The following is an 18,465-nucleotide window of genomic DNA, read 5'->3' on the forward strand; positions in this document are numbered from 1 at the left end:
ATCACTTTTATTCAAATCGCGTATTCATTTCATAAAACATTTTATTATACTTTCACAAGTGTTCTGTATAATATACTGCTGTCACAAAAAAATATATTCTCCAATTTGTGTGAATATTAGACGCTGTCCCGCTTTATTTCAAGGGTAACTAACTAACCATCATGCCGTTTCCCCGCAGGAGTAGGCAGAGAGGACGAACCCCCAAAAAACTCGGTCTTGGCACACACTTCTTGCCTCATTTACATTCATACATCGTCTCATACATACTCTTCTATTATTCTGATTCTTGACATCATAGCCCTTCTTACTAATACTTACTCTACTTTACTTACTAATAAAAGCCTGAATAGTTTATTTAATGCTGTACTTAGACAGCTTTACTGCTTGACTTAGACGCAAATTTGAATGGTAGCAGAAGCCGGGGACGCCCGAGGAGACATGGCATTATCAAGTGGATCAGATACTAATGTCGGGAACAGAAAAGTATATTTGAGACGATGTATGAATGTGAATGAGGCAAGAGTGTGTGTCAAGACCGAGTTGTTCGGCCGTCCGTCCTCTCTGTCTACCCCTGCGGAGAAACGTCGTGATGGTCAGTTAGTTAGACAGCTGTCACAGCTGTTAATATAAAGCAATACACAAACTTACAGAATTTAAAAAATATCTTTTTACTGGAATAACGTTTAAAACATCTACGTAATACTTAACGATTAAAAAAGTTGTGAAGTATAATTGGATTAAAAAAATAATAACTACTTAATAATACAAACTTCTGTCTAAGGTCTTAGCAGCAGACACATACCTGGAAGGATGACGAACCTCGTGCTGGCACTGTTGGTGGACGCGGTGCACTCTCTCGCTGCAGCAGCTGGTCCAGTTTACTCACCATCTAGGATTCTTGCTGCAGAGTCTCCATCTTCTATCTTCGTGTCACCTATATTTCTATATTTATTTATTTCTATACATACATTACAGTGTCTACCAAATATTTACATTTGTATATAATACATAAATTTAGAACTGTTGTTAATATGGTGTTTTATGCTGGGTGTGAGGTAGGTTTGAGTAGGTGACACTGTGGTGGATAATGTTATATGTTTCGTGAACACCTCACTGGGAGAACCTGTGCTGAGGTGTTTACGTGGTTATGATTAAATGGTACATGTATTTATGTGTATTGGTTAAATTTTCTTATATAAGTGTAAGTTGGGATTTTAAATTATTATTATTTTTAAAATGGTTATTGTACATTGTTATTTTAAAAAAAAGGAAAAAAAAATTTTATATGCACACATATATATATGCACCCATGTATACATACATAAATACACATATATGCATGCATACACACATATAAGTAAACACATGCATACATACATACATACACATTCATCCATGATTATGTTTGGTTTGGATATCTTGTTTTTTGATCCAGGCTGTGATCAGTTTTTTGTGAATGTTCCTGTTCTTCATTTTATTTAACTTAATTTCACTTTATTTTTGTGATATTTATAGTTTTTGTAATACCTGCATCAATTATCGTTTTCGTGAGAAATCACCTAAAGGGCGCTGTACAAATATATTTCTTAAATAGTTAATACTAGAACTACTGACTTATCTCTAAGACTTATATATCTAGTGACTTACGACTAGTCTAGTGACTTAAGGCCTATAACTACTATCTTAATGACATATATATGAGTATTTACATATTTGGCAACTTACAACTAAAATTAATATTAACAATCTAATCTTACTAACTCCAGAAGAAGAAGGAAGTTCTATTATATTAGGGTGTTTTTATTGTTAGCTAGATATATATGTTAAATTAATGAAATTAATGATTAAAATCAATCGTCAATCTTAAACGCATTTAGATCATTCATCTGCCAACAATTAAACCGATTGACTTGTTATGTTCCCGCCGATATTGTCCATTGTCCATTGTTAGGCAAGTCAATAGCAAAATTGAATGAACGGAATCGCTAGATAATGTAACAATTACGGTATAAAAAAATTTAAAAATAGAAATATTTGGATAGAATGACGGATTTATGGAAATGAGTGTTTGAAAAAGTGAGTTTTTAATTTGGATCTAAATTCTGTTGGGCTGGTTATACATCTCAATTCCATAGGAAGTTTATTCCAAGCCTTAGGGCCGGATACTCCGAATGCACGATCACCAAACTTAGTGTTCGTATTTCGCTTAGGCTCTTTCAACCTTCCAATTGCAGATGATGTCGCTGATCTAAGAGTTGACTGCCTTAGACCAGTATTTTCCGGAATGGTTATAAATATATCATGTACTATTGCAGACTGCGATCATCCTATCCTAGTCCTACTGGATTAAAAAACTATATATATAATTGTTCGATCTGTGGAGCTGAAATTATTTATTTTTTAAATTGCCTCAGGATCAACGCTTTTCAAGTAGCGAAAGCGTCCTAACTTTTTAGTGTTTGATTTGTGTTTTAATTTATTTATCATCTTTAAGAATATATGATTAGGTATATATTAGAAAAATCATAGGATATTATTTTTTTTAAATAAAAGAATCATGTCTTTTCGAATTCTGAGTTATTATTACTAAATTTACGAACAGATCCCTGTAACGTCGGTAGAGAACGAAAGGTGTTTTACAAATATATTCCTATTTCTTTCAGTATTTTAAAAGTGAAACTACGCGCATCGTCTCAGTAACTTCACTCTATTAATAAATTCACAAACATCTGTCAAACAATCGAACAAAATAAATAGGTACGCAATACGAATAAATAAATAATTACCGAATTCTTAAAGAATAGTGTGTGTAGCTGATTTATCGCTCAGCTGAAATAATATGACAAGCAATTTCAATAATATTTTCGAAATTTCGAAAATTAAAAGTTTATTGAACTTGAGCAAAGTTTGACAAATGATTTTTCCAGTGTTTTCGTGTTCGACGGAAAGGAAAAATTTTGACATCTTTCTAAAATAGCAATAAATTTTAATATTTGAAACTGTTATTTCGTGGTGGAATTCCATTATAAATATATATAAAGAACACAATTTTAAACTTTTTTCCACTTATTTTTATTTGACCGTGACCGGTTTCAGCCTGCTAGGGCCATCTTCAGACTGGTACAATTTTGTCTTAAACTAGGGTTTATATACATAGGCAAATTACATTGAGGGGAGGGGTTAACATAGTAGGTTGGTTTGAATTATGAGGGGTTTTTTCGTGAAATATGATATTTCCCAAATAAGTATTGTTGTTAAAATCAAATGAATTTATCTGTAGAACTATGATAATTATGCCTATTAGGACTATCAATTTAAGGATTTACCCAACATAAAGTTATCGGTAATCTATTGTGTGGTTAGGAAAAAATATTTTAATGGATTTTATATAATTCAAATACATATTTATGATAGGTGACACACTGATTATAATGGATATAGCAGGCTAGCAGGATATAGCAGGATATAGCAGGACCGGTTTCAGCCCTAGCAGGCTGAAACCGGTCACGGTCAAATAAAAATAAGTGGAAAAAAGTTTAAAATTGTGTTCTTTATATATATAGCAATAAATTATTTTTGGTTATTGAAACAATCAGTTAATTCCTTAAATTAAAACCAATTTTGCAAAACGGACACACTTAATATTGACGCTTTAAAGCGTCTACGCGATAGATAAAAAAATGTCTGTGTTACCGTCATATGGTGATTTTAATTCCGATATTGTTTAATTACCGATGCCGCCCATGCTAAGGTTGTCGATAAACAAACGTTGTAAGCCTAATTTGTCGTATCGATTCTGCTAACTCATCGTTTTGCTTAAGCTAGTTCCATAGAAATATAATCAGCTGGTAGAAGTTTGAAGATAAAAAACTTTATTTATTAAATACAAGATCTTACTGGTAAAAAAATCATTATTTATAGATTTTAAAAAGATTGTGATAGCAAAGAGGTCCTTTGCAAGTAATAAATAAATACTGGGTACTTGTGCAATCCATTTTGAGATTGATAAATAAGATATATTTCAATAATTGCCACTGTGTCTACCGTCAAATAGTACAACTTTACATTTGATAATAATTCATCTTGACGCGGTCCACGACTGATACTTGGATGCTGCGATTGGATCTCCTATCTGAGAGGCACACGGAACCTGCGACAGAATGCTGGATGGTGTGTTCAGTTGAGATGCGAATCAATCAAGAAAATCCAACAGATCGTGCCGATTTGGGAGACTCCTGATTCCCGGCGTGTCACGATCCACCACTGTCAATCAATCCCCTACAAGACCCAGCAAAAGCAGTGGAGGCTAAATTTGAACATTAAACAAATTACCTGAGTGATTTTTTTGGGGGTATTATGCCATGTTGCGCTACCTCTTTCTTATTCATTATTCTCAAATTTTACCTGAGGTTATTTTAAGTAAAATAGATGTATGAAGTTTTGATCTCCGCTGACTTTTGACTTTTGTTTAGTAAAACATTTAAAAATATTAGGTATTGGACCGTTAGGACGGGTTGTTTCAGAGAATTTGAACAATTCATCAGATTTCACAGTTTTTTTTGAGAAAAAATGGCGACAGAAACCAAAATATCGTTTACATTTGACTAACATTTTTTTTCTCAAATAACGTCAGGAAAGTCACGGATGACATGGTTTGGAAATGATACCTATATAATGACTAGATGTTATAAAGTTAAATTAATTTCATTAAATCTAAAAATTATCCAAAATATTCTTGAATTTCAGCGTAAATTGAAAATTATCCAAAATATTCATGAATTTCAGCGTTAATTGAAAATTATTCGAAATATTCATGAATTTCAGCTTAAATTGAAAAACTATCTGAAACTTCAACAAGAGTCCGTATATGTTATTCTTTTTTTTAAATCTTTAAATCTGTTATTCATAAATCGTGCGTTTTTCTAACGTATCTTTTTGTTATTATTTTAATATTTTATTGTTACTTACTTACTTACATGTTTTTACATAATCGAGCCAGATTCCGTCACCAAACATAAGATGCTTATCTCCTTATGGTTAGGAAAGGATATTTTTATTTTCCTTCATAACACTGTACAACATGTAAAAACTCTATATTTATTGTAAAAAATACAAATAATAAATAAAATATTCAAAATTCTAGATTAAAGATGTCCAATGTCCAATTGGCTTTTCCCAGCTCTCGTGGCTTGGAATATTTAAATATTATCAGCCTTACTCAAGAAAAATCACTTCGCGACCGTTAAATGGTATTTTTGTTACACGTCGTGCAAAGACCGTGCAGTTATTTTAACGATTTTTTACCAATAAAAATGACTCGCTACATTCCAATTTTCAGACTAACGCAGGCGCTCCTTTGCGCGCATGCGCGCAATAAACGTCAGTTTCACCGCGGAAATTTCCAAATTTCCAAAAAGAAATTATTATTATTTGAGGTTTGTACTACAGATAAGCTAGCCCCTTTGACTGGATAACCAATGTGTACATCTTTTGTATCTTTCCAACTATTTTGTCAGTTTCTGTTTTACGTTTCAATTAGTAAGGTTTTCACATACATGGTCATTTATCAATTGAATAAAATTTTTACCACTTTTTTTTAGTAAGATCGTAATATCTAAGAATTACTTAAATAGGCCTATACATGAGAGTAAAACGTGGTCTGTCACAGGCATTATGCATATTACAATCCAATTACTGATAATTATTAAGTCGTAAGTATAGTTGTATAGATTTTTACCGAAAGGCATGACCTTTTTCGACACTATATTTCATAAATTTTATGACACTATTAACGGATTGTTTCGCGACATTTTAACAATTCATCGAATTTCAAAGTTAATGTTCAAATTCTGTGAAAGTCCTATTATTATCTGAGACAAATGGCCCGCGATATAATAATAACATAACTTCGACAGAACTTGAATTTTAAATTTGATGAATTGTTCAAATTTCGTTAAACAACTCGTCCTAACACAAACGAATCGTTTGTAGTAGTATCGTTTTTCCTTAAACCATTCTATATTCTACAAGTCTGAAAATAGCCGTGATAGGCTGAAACCAGAAACGGTCAAAAATAAAAAGAGCATGGATAAAATTGTTTTATAAAATTATTATTATGAATTCAACCAAGAATTATGAGCATAAAAAACAGTATTAACAAAGCTGGTTGCTGGTTTGCAAACACTCTTCGTTCAACAACGTCTTCTTACAAACAACAAAGATTCTGTTAAAAATGTGACTGCATGACCATTTCCTTATAATGTGTGCACGAGAGATTGGGCCTGCAATGAACTGAAGGCGCAGAATAAGCAACACCTGGATCGGTCCCAAAATCAACTTAGAAATGAGGAAAAAAATAATGAAGAAATTAAAAAAGTACACCTGTTTCTGCTATCGTGGTACGAGAACACGCCGTCAGATGGAATGCAGGAAAACACTTCTTCTTCTTGACATATAAATTTATTAATTCACAATACATTTGCAGAGGATCTTATTTTCCTCTGCTAAAACTTAAACTGAAAGAAATAAAGGTCTAGTTTCCTCTATTCTTCAGTTTTCCCTAGGTTTACATAAACCTAGTAATTATCTCACGACTGACTGCCTAGGTACGCATGTACCTACCAGTTATATCAATACTAGCTCCTGCGTAGGTACGTCTGTACCTACCAGTTATAGCAACACTCTAATACTGACTTTTTTTCTGGGAGGTATCTGTATTTAAACTAAATTCTGAAGGACATTTTACCAAAATAAAGATGTTCCACCCGCTCGTTGGCAAACAACATTCTTAACATAAATAAAATGCACTTAACTATTCTTAATGATACAAACGTGACTTAAACAATACAAATATTTTAAAGGAATTATTTTAAGGGAGATGAAACTTTATTTGGGGTTTTTATTACTATGGGACAGGGGTGGGAAAGGTATTGGCAAATATTTTTTAGGCATAATGGTTTAACTAGGGTCATCATAAAATAGAAAGTGAACAGCTCTATTTTAAAGCTGCCGCTGCTTGCAGTAAAATGTCACTAATTCTTAAATCATAAATGATACACAAACAAGACAATATCTTTATAAAAATACCAGGCCAAAGAATTGTTTTATTGTAGGGTCGAATCTGCAAATGTGGGAAGCTACACTATCTTTAAAAATACGAACTGTGAGAACTGGCCTGAAGGTTAAATTTTACTGAGCAATATGTAATAGTCGCATTCTGGAAGATACAACACCTATTTTTATTTATTTATTTATTCAAACGCCATATAATGGCTTTTACAATACAGTGATAATCGAATTACAAACATACAGTGGTAAACAGGATAATAATAGCAATAAATTAAAGAACAATTAATGTGTAAACAAATACACTATTGCAAGTGATGCAGTTATTAATATAAGTGAGGTAAGACAATTCATAATTGAAAAGAAATATATACCAGTGTAACAATAGTTGAACTACTTTATACGAGGTTTGTATAAGACCTGTCCTAAATCGTTGTATGAGGTGTCTATGATGTGTCGATTCGTTAGTAATGAATAACAATCACCCTTGAAGTGTAAAAGTAACCGTTACTTTGATTTTAAAAATCCTCTTAAGACGAAAAATATTTTGTCTTAGCTAATCAAATGTTTAGCACCGCTGCGTCGAGAGATGATAACATTCTCCTCGTACCAATTAAGCTTACGCAATGCCATTTTTTTCCATATTATTATTTTAATGGCACTTCGCTCCAAGCACATTGCGGCCGGAAGTAAGTACCTACCTTCCTCAGCAGAAGAAAGGTGACATTACGTGTTTTGCTTTTATTTTCTTTACGATATCGCTATCTTTCTTCTGCATCGCTCTGTCAATAACCGGACAAAACAGAACACTTCTCAAAAGTTGTATAAAGTCATGAAAAAAAACTTGGTTAATTAGATTAGGTATTTAGAGAGGATTTTTTTTCATCACTTTTAATGACTTTATACCACTTTTCGAGCGGTTCCGTTTTGTTAATGTTCTGTTTAGTCATGGAACCCTTTCTATCATTGCCTAATCTTCCTATTATATTTCTTCTACGTCCTTTGCAATTACAATGTATTAATTATCTTTATGTGTAGTTTATTACCGTGTTGATTTACGTATTTGAAGTTTATTACGTAAATGAAATTTGTTATGTATCTGAAGTTTGTTACGTACTTGTAGCCTGGTTCCTAAGCACGACATCAATTATTCCCTCTAGCTTTATTTTGTGGAAAGCAATAATAATATAATTATTTTTAAAAGAATAAAAGGTGATGTCCATTTTCAGGTATAGATAAATACATAATATTTATAATCTTCGGTTCTATAGCATGTATAAAAACAAAGCTATCAAGACAAAAAGTCATTAAAAGTGATGAAAAATGACCTATTAACCTAACCTAACGAAACCTATTTAACCTAGTTTTTTTCATAATTTTTCATGACTTTATGTCACTTTTCAAGATTGAGTTGAATTGCCACTGTCTTGAGTTGCTCGGTTACCCTTTTTTCAACATATTATACAAAACATTTTGAGGTATGGTACCGCGAAAAGCCAGTGTGGTAATAATAATATTAAAATACGTAGGATTATTTTGAATTCAAGTAAGATATGTAAATGCTCCCATGTGATTTTTGGTAATGCTGTGTGGAGGGTATTTCGAGGAACGGGAGGAGTAAACCATCGTCTTCAAGGGACTTGGAGACCCGTGTTGTAAAAAGGATGAAACACAGAGGTCTGAAAATCATTCCACTGCCAAACTGTTGAACACAACAGTCGTGCACTTTTTGAAATGTAAAAAAATGACGCGTACTGATGTTGGTCGTGCGTTTGGCGTGCTTCCCTGAACGTTGGTTCTCCAGAGCATCTTCCATTTAAATATTGGTAGAAAATTAATAGAAAATCTAAAAGATATAAAGCGAACGTTTACCATGGATAGGTTCATTCTTATACGAATTATATAATAATAATGTTTCATTTGTAACGCAAAATAAAATACAATTATTACGTTTGTGAATGTTGTTGTGGAGAATGATAGTGCGAATTTATTCATTTATTATTTTATTATTTTTTTCGTTTATTCATTTATTATTTTATTAATTTGTTCATTGATTAATTTATTCATGTTCTCCTTAAAATAAAACATCATTTTTCTCCATGTAATAAATTCTCCATAAAATATAACGGGTATTCATATACTACTAGGGTGCCCGGGGGTAAAGTACACTAATTTCGGGAGGTGGATTCTACATAATGGAAGAAGTAAAAGAACTTTTTTCGAAATTCCATTTTATTTTTCCAAATAATTCAACTTCTTTATCTGAAAACTACCCCAATTGATTAGCGCGTTAGGCAGAAGTCCTCGTTTTCAGAGCAAAAGTGCACGGGATCTCCGACGAGTATACTTGTCGGGCACATATAGGTCAACCTCTTTCAAAATAGGTGGATTTAGGACGGGTTGTTTGGCAGAATTCGAACAATTCATCAAAGTTCTGATATTATATCATTATTGGCCAGTGGTTTCACAAAACCAAAATGATGAAAGAACTTAAATAGAACCTTCACAGAACTAGAAAATCAACTTTTAAATTTGATAATTTGTTCAAATTCTGTGAAACAACCCGTCCTAAGCATAGTTCCAGAAACTAACTTTAAAATTTTCTATCTAAAAACATTTTTCACGGGGTTCTAAGGTGTTGAAATCAAAAACAAAGATGGACGCAGGAATGGATAGTAAGTATATTTCCTCATATAATGTCATTTGGCTATATATTATATTAAATATTGTAAGTATACACGAGGTATAAAAGAGGTTACGCTTTCTTTTTTAATGTAGCTCGCCCAACGTGCTTTCTTCTTGGGACAAATTAAAATCTTATATTTTCTGAAAAAAAACCCGTCAAAAAATCTGTGCATGAAACCTGTATTTAGTCGGTAAGATGGGTACTTGCAGTTGTATAATCAAGTTATTTATGATTATAGTTATTCTCTAAAATGTTTTAATTTGATTATATTACAAGCAAAAAATACATCATATCAAAATGAATTCTTAAAATAAAATATTAAAATTATACTGCTGCATTTCCTATGCAATTCTGTGTATGCCTTGTAGCAACATTACCGGCAGTCTAGTTTAGTTTAGCTACTTTTGAATTTATTATGTAATACAGCCTAATCGACCCAATTTGTAAAAAGCCAAATAAAAGCGGGTTTATACGGCTATTCAAATCCTGTCACTACACTATAGTAAAGGCCAACTCATCTGGGTAAGATTCACTTAAGGATAAGGAATGGTCCTTAACCTTAAAATTATCAACGAATTTTACATTAACTACGATTCAGTTTTCTTGGATGACTGCAGAATATTGAAACAGAATCAATTTTAAATTGAATATAATTTAATTTAAATTAAAAGCGAAAAAGTCGTCAATTTTAAATTTAAGGAAAATTCCTTATCCTTAGAATCGTGATAGCACCACTAAAATCACTCAATTCCTTATCGTTAAGATGAACCGGAATTACCCCTCAGTTCTCTCGGATGACAGTTAAAAAGTCGTCAATTTTAAGATTAAGAAAAATTAAGAAAGATTAAGATTAAGAAATCACAATTTTTATTTTTTTTATTTAGGAGAAAAAACAGTTACAGATATCAATTGACAAGAATATACAAAACATCAACTAGAGAATTCACATGCATCCAAACTGTTTCTCACGAATTAACTTAAACAGCAGTTAAAAACATTTTAATACAAATATTTTCACTTATAAATAGGGGAAAAATATATACATAAGAATATTATTTTACAAATAGAGATATGAAAGAAATGCGCAATATCCTTTTAAGAATTTACAAATTATTTTTGAAAAAATTTAGAGGGTAAAACAAAAAATATATATAAATAGATAAACAATATTAAACACAAATTTAAAAAAATATATATACTTATCTAAACGAAGTATGTCTAAGTTGTTTACTTTGAACTTTGTAGGAAAACAGTCTTCAGTTAACGAAAGTTAAAAGTTAAAAGAAAGTTAAATTTAAGATTTGGACAATTCCTATCCTTAAGATGAACCGGAATCACCCCTCAGTTCTCTCGGATGACAGCTAAAAAGTCGTCAATTTTAAGGTTAAGAACAATTCCTTATCCTTAAGTAGAACCGGAGACTGAGATCATAGTTAACGAATAAGTTGTCGATTTTAAGGCTTAGACAATTCCTTATACTTAAGAAGAACCGGAATCGTCCCTAGGTTATCTCGGATGACAGCAAAAAAGTCGTTAATTTTAAGGTTTGAACAATTCCTTATCCTTAGATTACCCGAATCGCCCCACTAAAATCACAGTTAACGAAAAAGTCGTTAAATTTAAGGTTTGGACAATTATTTATCCTTAAGAAGAACTGGTATCGACCCTCAGTTATCTCTGATGAAAGCGAAAAAATCGTTAATTTTATAGAAAAAAAATTTCCTTATCCTTTATAGAACCGGAATCACCCCTTAGGACACCATACTGAAATAATCTTTCACTCTCGAAGGAGGTGCAAACTAGTAAAAAAAGAATTGAAAATAAAACTTTTTTTGTGTATTTGTACCCCGGTGGTTGTGTTTGATTTTGACCATAACAGACTTCCAGATGAAGGTGTTTACTACTTGGGTACGATATTATCCGTATAATTCCGTCCGAATTGTTTAATATTGAAGGTATTTGTTGTCCAAAGAAGCGAGGTTTCTAGTCCACAATGGAGGGCTGATACAAACCCTGATGTATGGCAAAGAGGCATTGATCAAGCAGAGGATGGAAGTATAATTAATACAATTATAAGGCGTATTATGTGTATTACAACTATAGGGTTTTCCAATAAGAGGTGTTATTTTGATATTCAATCGTAAAAGATCAATGGTTTCGTTGCTTGTGTGGCACGTAGCGCCGTCTTGTTGAAAGTAAACGTTGTCTAGATCAATACCATCCAATTCTGGCCATAAAAAATCATTAATCGTCTCTCGATAGCGCAATCCATTCACCGTAACTGTTGCTCCAGCCTCTTTGTCGAAAAAGTAAGGTCCAATGACTCCGCCGGACCATAAACCGCACCAAACAGTCACACGTTGAGGATAAAGAAGCTTTTCAACAATAATTCTCGGGTTTTCCGAGCCCCAGATGCGACAATTTTGCTTGTTGACGAAACCACCGAGGTGGAAATGGGCCTCATCACTAAAGATGATTTGCATTTGATTCATTCAAGTGAATTTTAATAATTTCAATGCATTGTTGAAGCGTGTATCGTTCCATTTTTATTAAAAACGTAGTTTCTACTTGTCAAATGTCAAAAGTGACAGCTTCAAAAGTAACATCTACCGAAATAGCAGGCTATTCGAAATAACACCTCTTATTGGAAAATCCTCTATAAACGACAATGTTTTAAATATCGAGATCTGGAAAAAATAAAATGCTGATGTGACCGTAACTAATAAGTTTAAGAAAGGGCCGCCTAGATGTTTTGGATATGTGGATCAGATGAATGGATAAAAGAGTATAAGGAATAGCAATAAAAATCGGGGACGCCCGAGGAAGACATGACCAAGGGAATAAAATATCAAACCAATGAAATCCGAACTAATATTATACGATAGTGTGTTTGTTTGTTTGTTTATCCTTCTTTCGCGTCCCAACGGAGCGACAGATCGACGCGATTTTTTGCTTATCGATAGTTGGAAGACTGGGAAGTGACGTAGGCTGCTTTTCATCCCGGAAAAACATTTAATTCCTGTTTGAAAACTCTTTGTATAGTAATTTCTCCCTAATACCAAGCGAACGAAGCCGCTGAAAAGTCGGTAAAAGCTAGTCAATATTATTAGAAAAATAAGTACCTAGTATTTTTAATAATAATAATATTAATGATTTACTGACTTCTTTTCTTTTTTTATAAAGAGATAATGATATCCTCACTGGGATCTCCCGTGCTGTGGATTTCATTTTCATTTTAAACCAACTCTACTTAAACCTTGAAATTGAACTCTTTATAGAAGTTGCTGAAGCTCACTTCAGCAAAGGATATCTTACTATCCTCATTTAATGTAAACATTATATAGTTCCTAAATTATTAATAAATAAATAAAAGTTAAAAAGTTGTCATGTTAAAAGTCTGAATAACAGAAATTATGTTCGATACGATGCATGAATGTTAATGAAGCAATTAGTGTGTGCCAAGTCAGAGTTTGGTGGCGTTCCATCCTCTGTTCAGTTAGTTAGATTTGTTATTGTTCGTATGCATCCCTTTCTTAGCGTCACCCGTGAGTAGAATGTCACTCCGCCCGCGGGTTCGGGTCCCGAGCTCTGCTTGCACCTTCTCCAGTGTCCACGGTGCCTTTCTAGCCGAGAAGAGATTGTTCCCTGGCCTTTATAAGCCGCCAACACTCTACAGCATGCATCAATTCATCGCCCCATCACCGAGCAGTCACTTCTCACTAAACCAGCTCAGTGCACCGCTTCTCGTCTCGTTCTCTAACTGAGAGATCTGTTTTATCAGGAATCAATCATGGTTTACGCATTTGTAAGTACACTCATACTCTCATTTAAACCGCGTCTTCATTTCATACAACACTTGCATAAGTTCTCATAACATCTTTGTCAAATTTCATATGTTCAATTTAATCACAGGACTACCTGAAGTTGGTTCATTGGTTGAGAACAACTCAATCATAATATTACTCATCACTCATCACAAATTTATCTAATAGTTTATTAGCTTGTTCGATGTCCAAAGCCATAAAGCAATAAAAAAAAACTTTGATAAAAATAACTTTTATAAACTTAACTTTTTATTTATTTCTTATTTAACAAGTTGAAAATTCTGTCTAAAATGGTACCTTTTTGATCAATTTTGACTCAATTTACTTAACAATTTTTTAAAATTTTTTAAAAAGTTAAAAATTGTGTCTAAATTGGCACCTCATGAAATTAACTCAATTAACTTTCCCTTTCTCAGCACTTTTAATAATTACTAAATTAATTGATTAATTAAGTTTGATTTTGGGCGCATCCACTTGAAAATTTCAACAAACTAATAATAACATGCCAAACGCGCGCCAAACTTATCTATTCGGTTGACATTTGTCACATGAGAACAGGTCGCTTTTACGACTCGTTCTTGAGTTCAACAGCGCGGCTGTGGAACGATCTGCCGGCCTCTGTGTTTCCTCCGTCCTCTCTTCAAAAAGATCATCCACACAGCATCCCCAGATATAACGTAGGCCCTTAGGGAAATTATTTTCTGGCCTCCTGGGTGGAGTAAATGTAAAAAAAAATCTTTGTTGGAAGAGCAGAGAAGATTCAAGATTATTGAAGACATTTGAAGATCGTTGAAGATCATTTTATTTTATTTTATTTTTTTTTATTTAAAGAAAGCAAGACAAAAATATATATTACAGTAAATAATAAGATAAAATACAGAAAAAAAACAGAAAAGTTCTAACAAACTACTTTTCAGTAGTATGTCGGTGGCAACTTTTCACATAAAAAATATAAAAAAGATAAAACTTATTTTACTTATTTAATATTTTATTTAATGACAACAGTGATAACAATAAAAAATAACAATTTGTTTTAAAATATAAAAACATATACACAACAGTGATAGTATCTACCAAATAGTTTGTATTAGACTCTAATACAAACTATTTCTTTCAGCGAGCCAATTTTTCAACATAATATTTGTTTTTACATTTGTACATTTTTTTATTTCAGCAGGTAACATATTTAAGCAACTAGGTATCATGTAGTCCAGTGTTCTTTGTCCATATTTGTTTAAATGCTTAGGTACAATTAGTCCTTCATTTAACGTAAAACGAGTATTGTAAGTGTGGTCCAGTCTATTTATGTATATAGGGCTATTCATATGCTGAAATATAATTTTATACCACCGAATTGATCTTACTGAGAAAATTTTAAGATTCTGATAAAGGTATGGAACATTATGCCTTTGTTCGTATAAACTTTTATGAGCTAATAATTTAACTAGTGAATTTTGAACTGATTGAACATGGTTTATATTTGTTTTACATGAAAGTCCCCAAGCTGTGATTCCATACCTTATAATAGATTCAGCTAGTGATAAATAAATTATTCTAAGTGTACGTATTGGAACATAGAATTTTAATTGATATAATCTATTAAGAATAGATCTTAGACGTTCACAGACTTTATTTATTTGTAAGTCCCATTTGAAAAAACAATCAATAATAATACCTAAATATACATACTCTGTGACCAGTTCAATATTTTCACATGTACATATTGTAGGAATACCAACATGTAAGCAATTTGAATTGTGTGTCTTTATTTCAGGTGTAATAATATTTGCCTTAGCATTGGGTGATCTAATATGTATCAATAATAGTTTTTTTTGCATTTATAATTAAACCATAGTCGTGAGACCATTTCAAAAGTTCAATGTAATCTTTTTGTAATAGTTCAATACATGATTGCAAATCACTGCGAGAAATTATTGAATACCATTTAGGAACATTGAACATCTTTTTGACTTATTTTGTCCATTTCCAGAAGTTCGCGATCCTCGCAGTAGCGTGCTACAGCGCGCTGGCTGTCCCAAGTCACTACAGTGGCGGCGGAGATATCGGGCACGGCCACGAGGTGCAGAACACTCAATCGGAGAGCTCGCACACGTACCACGTGCCCATAACACGACACGTGGGCGTGCCTATCCCACACCCCGTGCCCGTAGCCGTACCGCAGTACGTCAAGGTGCCCATACCGCAGCCCTACCCCGTGCACGTCACTGTAGAACAGCCCATCCACGTGCCCGTCTACAAGGTAAAAAACACTACACACACCAGGATGCTTGCTTAGTTCTTAACCTTCCTGTGCCCAAGATGGAATCTTACGTTACCTATTTTCTTGAATCGCTAATATCTCCGCAAACTTTAATATTTATAATATTTTCACCTTCGTGAAACATAGTACCACTGCAAAAGCGAGTGATATTCAGTGTACCTTTATACTTATCAATATTTGAATCGTCTTAGAAAAAGCACGTTTTATTATCTTCATTTTCTCAGACATATGTTCAGTTTTTATGTAATAGAAATGGCTGATGAACCATTGGGTACCATAGTTGAATTATTATTCACAAAGTCGGCAACTATTTTAATATCATTGTAGTATTTTTTTAATATTCAAATGATAATGAAAACTACTTACATTTCGACTAGTGCACTAATTATCTTAAAGCCATCGGTTCTTATCTGGTTTTGCACTTCAAAAGCAGAGCAGTTGCTATCAGGTTTTAATTGGTTTATTTGCATGAGATATTTACTGATATTTTACTTTGTTCGAGTTGTAATTAAATAATAATAATATCCGCTCTCTTTAAGATCTCTAAAAATTTAAAAGGCATGAGAAGTGAGATTTGGCATAGCAACAATTTTTTTTAGAGAGATTGCTTGTATTTCAGGGGCGTGCCTTAATATTTCTGGTTTTAGAGAGTATTTTACAAAAAAAATAGAATTATATCTTCCTCTTCCTAAAAGAATTATCTCAAGAAAGTAAAATCTACGGCCATGTCCACCCATTTAAACAAAATTAAAATATGGTATTTTACACCAATCAATACAAAGATCTGTTCTGATCTTTATCATTTAGATGTAATAAATTCTTATGTCAGTGCGTATACCTTCATTGCATACTCTTTTAGACATTCGTAAAGTTTCCATAGTATCAGTTGAATAACAGATTTCCTAGTTCGAATCAACAAATGACTCATTCAAGTTCAATTTTTTTAAATTAACTCTTTACGTATATCCAAAACAATTCGTATTTTGACCCAGAAAGATCATGATTTTAATCATAAAATTGTTTGTATCATCCCAGGTTGTGCCTCAGATCATCGAGAAGCGCGTGCCCTACCACGTGGAGAAGCCAGTGCCCTATGAGGTCGAGAAGCCATACCCCGTCGAGGTCGAGAAGAAAATCGAGGTGCCCGTGCCCAGGCCATACCCTGTCCATGTGCCCGTCTACAAGCACGTGTTCCACCACCAGAGCAAGCACTCCGGCGGCGGATGGAAGAACTAAAAACTTCACTAATTAAACCTAAACGTGCTACAGAACAAGAAATTATCTCCCAAATGTCAAATCCATCCAGCGACGTGCGGTTTCTCTATCCCAAATTTCCCATGCACACCGCTGATATTATCCAAATAATTGTTACATTTTTGTAAATATTCATATTGTAACAATAGCTTTTCTTGTGTCTTCTAGTTTTCTCGAATGTTCAATTCGAGATAGTCCCCTTCAAAGCACGTAGCACCGTTGTTAAAGTTGTTGTTGTTATTATTTAAAGCCGAATCGAGAGGTTCTGTTATGAATGTGATATTGTTACACCGTTCACTGGTGCATTGTTTTTTACTTTTTAAATAAAATTATGAATAAAATATCCATCACTATTATTTCATCACATTTGGAAGTTTCTTCCGCAGTGTTCACGACTAATTCAGTATATGTTTCACCAACACACGTAATAAGAATAGTACAAATGTTCCGTTTCACACTCAAAAAGCTATTTATAAGGTTTGGTTATAACAAAAAATGAATGCAAAATGTTTACAAGAAGCCGATTGAAATCAAGACTGGAACACTTTCGGCAAGATGACAATATTATAAATAATAACATTCTCTTTCTCCGGAAGTACTTACATGACTGGTAAAAACCATAAAAACATGACTGGTAAGTGACCAAACAGCTCTTGAAAGTAAAATAAGATACAAACAAGTGACCGGTGCACCGAACCATCGGGGAAAGGTTCCTTTCCAATGATCGAATTGCAATGCCAATGTAAGCCATCGCATAGAGTTACAGCAGAGCGTAATCATTTTATAACTCTCCGTTAAGTCATTATTCATTTCATTACCATCGCCATGGAATTACTGATAGTGTCGTGAGTGAAAGTTTCTCTGGTTGACGGATCAGGTGATTCCGCTTACTGCGCAGCAGATTTGTTACATGTTTGTCACCTGTCTTGATTTTATTGTAACGAGAGCCATATTTAGGCATAGGCAACCTAGGGCGGCAAGTTTTAGGGGGGCGACATTTAGTTTATACAATCTTTTGTTTGTTTCGTTAAGTGTGTTACAGATTTAGTAATCCTATTACAATACATATTAAACATTTTAAAAAAAAGGGCATGGGATCTCCCACAAGTATACCTGCTAGGCACATACTTCTAGTCATACTGTGCTAGGCTAGCACGTCCGTTCAGCCATGTGGAACTGTTGGAACGGTTGTTTCCCAGAATTTAAACAATTCATCAAATTTCAAAGTTGATTTTCTGTGGAGGATCTATTCAAGTTCCTTCACTATTTCACTTTCGTGAAGAACTTGAATAGAACCTTCACAGAACTTGAAAATCATCTTTCAAATTTAAACAATTCATCACATTTCAACGTTC

At 33.2% G+C, this 18,465-nt stretch overlaps 1 protein-coding gene across 1 annotated transcript; it reads left to right on the forward strand.

Moving 5' to 3' along the window:
• The first annotated feature begins 13,396 nt into the window (after nt 1-13,396).
• On the forward strand, nt 13,397-17,451 carry LOC149416667 (uncharacterized). Its single transcript, XM_089641454.1, has 3 exons — nt 13,397-13,556; nt 15,566-15,835; nt 16,892-17,451. Exons 1-3 carry the CDS (start codon nt 13,542-13,544, stop codon nt 17,090-17,092), a joined length of 486 nt encoding a protein of 161 aa, XP_089497580.1. The 5' UTR covers nt 13,397-13,541; the 3' UTR covers nt 17,093-17,451.
• Nucleotides 17,452-18,465: the final 1,014 nt, after the last annotated feature.

The sequence above is a fragment of the Hesperophylax consimilis genome, chromosome 16 (genome assembly GCF_061612785.1).
Source record: "Hesperophylax consimilis isolate HC1 chromosome 16, BYU_Hcon_1.0, whole genome shotgun sequence".
Taxonomy (NCBI): Eukaryota; Metazoa; Arthropoda; class Insecta; order Trichoptera; family Limnephilidae; genus Hesperophylax; species Hesperophylax consimilis.